At 43.2% G+C, this 6373-nt stretch overlaps 1 protein-coding gene across 2 annotated transcripts in view; it reads left to right on the top strand.

Annotated features, from left to right (window-relative positions):
* LOC113210249 (uncharacterized) overlaps window positions 1-6373 on the top strand; it is a gene marked incomplete at its 5' end in the record, with an annotated part of 36715 nt that overhangs the window by 23909 nt on the left and 6433 nt on the right. For both annotated transcript variants that reach the window (XM_052268478.1, XM_052268479.1), the window contains 3 exon segments: window positions 1155-1352; window positions 2045-2232; window positions 5637-5795. In XM_052268478.1, coding sequence (XP_052124438.1) covers window positions 1155-1352; window positions 2045-2232; window positions 5637-5795 — 545 coding nt within the window.

Genomic DNA, 6373 nt, shown 5'->3' with positions numbered 1-6373 from the left:
AAGAAAAACTCCCTTTTGTAAGTAAACAGGACAAAACTTTAGCCCAAGAGGCTCTACTTTCACAAGTTACCCATTAGGAGACCATCAAATATTTTCTAGAATTAATACATTATTCTTAAGCCACTTTCGTGGGTAAAACTCCCTCTAGCGCGTAAACTGTGAAAGATAGAGCCAAACGGACGAAATTTTCGCCCAAAAGGGCTCTACTCGTACGAGTTACCCCTTAGGAGACTATAAAAAAATATTTTTTTTCCACTTCTTAGACCAACCTCTATTTCTTTGTTACCCCCTCAGATACACTCAGGGGTGGTTGCCAGGATTTGCACCAACCGTTTCGTTGACCAGAAGTGACAACAATAATACCCTGAAAATTTCAAACCTCTAGCCCACGTCCTTCTTGGGAAACGGACAGACAGACAGACAGACAGACAGACAGACAGACGAACACAGAGGCGATGGCATAAGCCCGCTTATATAGCTTTTCAGCAAAAGAGCGGGCTAAAAAAGTTGGACAAGTCGAATAACTAACTTATGTCCAAAGGACTACAGTAAAAATTACAAGGTAGATGTACGCCAGGATACATCTACCTTGCGATCCGCCTGCAACTGCGATAGGGGACGGGCCTGCTTAGCCTGCCGGCGGCGTTTGGTCGGGCCTGCGGGGGAACGGAAACGGTAATCTCTATTTTATGAGCTTGCGCGCAAGATACTAAAACCCCTCTTTGATTTTACAGTCCTCCTGGCTCTGATTCAGGAAAATCCTACTGCATATATTTAAACCAATTATTGTCGGAGGAATTTTGCGCGCAAGCTTCGAAGTAGACAACAGCTCTGCCCGTAGGTTCTGTCTGTCATGACCATGAAAATTGATCCCAACTCTGCTAATCTAAGGGTGTAGTAGTTTGCCAGTTTAAACTGCGAAACTTTTTAGCTCTGCAGTTCCAACTAGAGAACTAAAACGTTTCGCAGTTACAACTGCAGAACCTTTCTTTCGCAATTTAAACTGACAAGCTACTACACAGTAAGATTAGCAGAGAAGATACATTCTGATGTTTTCCTGTTAAATGAGATGCAGTGAAACAAAACTCGCTTCGCCAGTTTGTAAAGCGCACCCGCAACAGAGAGCTGAAGTACAAAAGTTTTTTATTTTACAGGCTTAGTTGGCGTTGGCGCGGGGCCACGTTTCTACCATGGAGCCACCAATTCAGAGGAAGACATCACTGCAGCTGAAAATGCTAACGTCAACACTGGAATTGGGCTAACCATCGACCCTTTAGTCTTCGGCGACTACCCGGAAGCAGTGCGTGATTCGAGAAAGGCATTTACAGATGAAGAGAAGGATCTTATTAAAGGTAAGTAGTTTAAAAAGTTTGACCTAGTTCAGGCCATATACAGGGTATATTTTGCCCGAGTTGATGTTTTGATGTAATTGGGGTAAGCAATGCTGTGGACACACAAAATTATTTTTTTTAACTCAACGTGTTCATCGTCACCGCCATCTATTTGAATTGTTATGAACTTTTTTTCACGGATAGATGGTGTGTTTCCGTATGCATGCGCTATTGTGTCTTATTTTATATGCAATGCAATTATGAACAATTTTGTCCCTAATTGAGTACAAAATAATACGTAATAGTTCAAGTTCACAGAACGTCAGTGCGTGTTGAAAAGTACATAAGAACTTAGTGTGGAGTTGCCGGATGATGTCTTTTGACAGCTCGGGATGCCCGGAAGCTATTTTGGCCGCTGGATTTGGATTCAGAATATTTCTTTACGTCGAAAACTGACAAGAACATCAGAATCGGACAAATCATAGGTCCCAAAACTAGAAAATAAATAAATCGTTCATAGCCATTCGTCCTTGAGTTGTCACGTTATGAAAATATACTGGATGAAGGGGCAAATTCCACTGCCAGCTGTAAATTTCAACTGGCATGTCACACTATAGTTCAGATTCGGATTGAAAAGAGTGAGCTGTCAGTAAGAACGTGTTTAATTCTCAGAGGTAGGCAAGTGCGAACTAACATTCACAGTAAACTTTCAGGAAGAATCGATTTTGTGGGTGTGAACATGTATGGAGGCCAGAACGCAAGTTCATCCGGAGGCGGAGGTAGTGATGGTCCACCCGGGGATGGCGGCAGCGGCGGAGGGGACGATCAGGGACCACCTCCTGGTGACGGTGGTTCGGGTGATGGCAGTGGCGGAAACAGGCCCGATTCATTTGGTGACGTTGTAAGTATATCTCTATATTTATTGTCATAGTCGCCGCTTACCTTCCCCAGGGTCTAAGAATCACTTTTTCTTGACCACTGACCCCTCTAGGAGCCCAATGTCAATAATCCTAATTACAAGTAAATACAGGTAATTAGTGCTAATTACTGGTAATTACAGGTTAACTAGTGCTAGTTACAGGTAAAAACAGACAAACACTGTCAGAAAAAATACACGAAAAACACACAGAAAAACTATGGTCAATTTTTTGCCCAGAACGTCCGTCCAAATCTGTGCTCAAACCACAAAGACGGTACGGAATAAAGCATTCCGGTAAGGCTGAAATGCAGAAGAATGCAGGGAACAAGAAAACGAAAGTCCCATGTAAAAGCATAAAACATGATTTCCGTTTTCTTCTTCCTCGCATTCTTCTTCATTTTAGCTTTACCGGAATGCTTTATCAAAGGTACACAAAACTAGAGATGAGCGAACAGGCCAGTTCGATTTTCAACGAACACGAACAAATTTGGTCTAAAAATCTTTGAACGAACACGAACAGCCAGATTTTTCTTCAAACGAACCGAACCGAACAATGTACTGTTCAATTTCGATCCGCACACGAACGGTTTATTATTACAATTTGTTTTTGTAAAAGCGACTGCTGCAAAATCTCTATTAGCTCTCAGAGCTAATATAGCAATGACTGTGTCCCATCGAGCGAAGAGTATAAGCTGTCCCGAATCCAGCTAACAAAAACCCAACGCCGTCATCAGGGGCTTAAGTGTCACGACGGACTCGCCATGCGTTTTTCGGAACAGATTTAATATTTTCGAAATTTCTCTCAACGGAAATTACAGGCAGAAAAATAAGTTTGCTCGTTTAGCTAATTCCAGCTGGCATTCGTTAGCTGTCTAGCTAAGGTGGTTATCTACTAGGCCAAAAGTTAGCTGTGTGTGTACCCCAAATCAAGTTAGCGACTCAGTGAAGAGAGTTATCAGAATAAATTAGCATGACAGCTAATCTTTCTTACAATTTAAGTTTGGGCTAGAATTTCGGGTTGCGTTATCTATCGCTGATGAATGCACTGGCTCAGGCGTGACATTCATCTGGACTTCCGCCCCTGGGATGGCTGGCTGCCAGGTGGCTAAGTCTACGATGTTTAGCCCGCCCTTCTGCTTTGAAAAAGCAATCCAGTGGGGCAAACGACCTCGTGTCTGTCTGTGTGTCTGTGTGTGTGTCTGTGTGTTTGTCTGTTCCACAAGAAGGAGATGTGCTAGAGACTTGAAATTTTCAGAGTATCTTAAGGTTCACTCCTAGAGAACGAGACGCCTACGGCAAACCCTGGCAACCACCCATAAGGGTGTGAATGGGGGTATCCAAGGTTCAAATATTTGCTCAAAAAGTTATTTTATTATGTTCATTTAAGGGGTAACCCGTGAAGGTAGAGCTGTTTGGGCAAAAATTTCGTCCGTTTGGCTCTATTTCTAACCGTTTAGGCGCTGGAGGGTCTTTCTTGACAAAAATAAGCTAAAAATTGCTGTAGTGAACAATAAGTTGTAGAAGGAGGCGTAAGAAGGCCCAAAAGCCGCAAAATAGGAAAGAAACTTCCCCTCTCCGCCCCTCGCCCCATAAAAAAAGTTTTTTAAGCAGAAGGGTAGATTGTAGTCGCGGTACTTCACCGTTACATCCCTTTGTCGTGTCTACGGGGCAAATTTTAAAGACGACGGGTTTTAGCGGATCGAAGGTCCGTTACATCATTTGATTATGTTCAGCAAATCGCGTGACAGAGGGCCCGACCATCGCCGCCGGCAGGCCAAGCAGGCCCGGCCCCTGCCGAACGGAGTTTCTGGCGCGCGGCGGAGCTGGCAACTCTGTTTGGCGGAAGGGTGGACCTGCTTGTTAGCAGTCACGTAGTGACCGAATACATCGGCGAGGTAAAAAGTCTGAGCTCACCCTGTGCTAAATATAGAGCTATACAGCTATAATGTACTATATAATGTAGCTATAATGTACCTACACCGTTAAAAAAAATCTGTAATTTTACAGGAAATGTTTAGCTAATTTTTGGGGTAGATGGTGTCGTAAACTATTTTACGAGGGGTCGCCAACTATCCTCAGCAGTGTACGCAGTATTATAGTATTGTGCGGTATTATGGAACGTTTTAAGGGATTTTATGTCATGTTATTTGATATTATGAAGTATTATAGACTATTATGAGGTATTATAAGGTATTATTGGGGTATTTTGTGACATAGTATAGAGTATTATGAAGTATTATAGAGGTATTACGGGACCCGTGAACGGAGTATTGTGCGAGTTGGCGACCCCTCGTTATTTTTGCAGCGTAGTTGTAAAATTACGACGATTGCCATAGAACCCAAAAAACATTGACACTTTTTTACATTTTCAAGGTAGCGCTGTAACATAACAGAATAGAATGTCAGAGTACAACATCGGTTGTAGAATCCGTCATATAAATATTTCGAAGATTATGATTTTTTTCCGTTTCAGTATTACAATTTGGGTGTTTCTCATGCATTTATCGTGAGTTTTTTCCTCATTTGAGGACGTTGTTTTGGATTATGTCTACAAATTCAAGCCCGGACTTCACTTTGCAAAGCTTTGTAAAAATCAAGATAACTTTACAACCCTGCCGTAATTTTACAGTGCCACCATTATTTCACAGCTGTGCCAATAAATTTTAACATTCCTCGTAAAACTACAGCTCCAACCATCGTGTTTTACGGATAGGGTTGTTTTTTTTCCAAAAGCCTGTAAAATGTTCAGCTGTAAAATTGTAATATATTTTTAACAGTGTAGGACAGCTAATGTTCATTAGACAACTAATACAATGCCGCTAACTTCTTTAGCTGTATGGCTGTCATTTTAACCTATCCATACATAGCTACTGGAATAAGCCGAGTAGCTAAGTTTTAGCTGCACAGCTAATTGTTTTTCTGCGTGTAGGGCTGTATCGTACCATACTGTAACTAAAACCGTGAAGAAATTCGGGTAGTAGAAGCGCGATTACTGTAAAAAGTTTTAAAAAACTGGCATTGTTGCGCCTGTGGTGGTCATCTAGGCCACAGTGCTACACAGGGGTGTCCAGGGGTTGCCTGGCTGTCCACCACAGGTCCAAAAATTCAAATTCCTGACTTTGCTACATTCTAATTTGCATCCGTTTGAGATGTTCACAAAAACTTATCTTTTCATGGACTGTAAAAGTCCATTCAGATTTAGTGTGTAAGGAAAGTGTGATGAGTGACAAGTAGGTGCGTAGGTGCGCCCGACCAAATCCCACCAGAAGGTCAAGCAGGATTGGCCGAAGGGTGTTGCCCGCAGAGCGGAATGAACATCTGGCAACTTCATTTGGCGGAAGGGCTGGTCTGCTTTTTGTGCATCTTATGAAGTTTTTCTTTTCAAGGGGAGTGCTTGGGTATTACGTGAGATGCCGCTTTGGATCAAGAAACGATACGAAACGAACGGCAGAAAACTACCAGTCTTTATAACAGAAAATGGCATCAACTCACCAGGAAATACATCGGCAGTGGACGACTGGGACACACGTGCCGTTTACGCCAGCGTAAGTATTATGTAAGAATGTACACCAGCCAATCTAAACAGGGATGTACCTTTGGTCGCCAAAACTTTACCGCGCCCGTTTGCCAAATTTCGGCAGCCTTTTCTGTCTGTCAATTTTTGCCCCTTCTTCAGCTGCTTTGAAATGCCAAAACTTGGCGTACTAAGAGGCCAAAAGAAGACTAAGTTTGGCAGAACTTTAAGAAAATACTAATTTAGATAGTCAAGGTGCCCCCACAATGAGCGCGAGGCGATGCCGGGTAGGCGATGCCGTGCAGCCAGGCCGTGCTTGCAGGCCGTGCCGGCAGGTTTACCGACTTTTATGCGACAACAGCTTTACTTAGAAGATCGGAGGCGTAGCTCCGCGCAACCGGCACGGCCTGCAAGCACGGCCTGGCTGCACGGCATCGCCTACCCGTCATCGCCTCGCGCTCATTGTGGGGGCACCTTCAAGGAATGGTAAAATTAAGGGAAGCAAGGCGACACTGCATTTAGAGTAGGAAAACAAATAATGCCTTTGTCTCTTTTCGTGATTTCCTGAGCAAACGGTATAAGTGTTCGAAAGGCATGCATCGGAATATA

Source organism: Frankliniella occidentalis, unplaced genomic scaffold (assembly GCF_000697945.3).
Source record: "Frankliniella occidentalis isolate FOCC.00 unplaced genomic scaffold, Focc_3.1 Scaffold70, whole genome shotgun sequence".
Classification (NCBI taxonomy): domain Eukaryota; kingdom Metazoa; phylum Arthropoda; class Insecta; order Thysanoptera; family Thripidae; genus Frankliniella; species Frankliniella occidentalis.
This window is presented reverse-complemented; position numbering and strand designations above follow the sequence as displayed.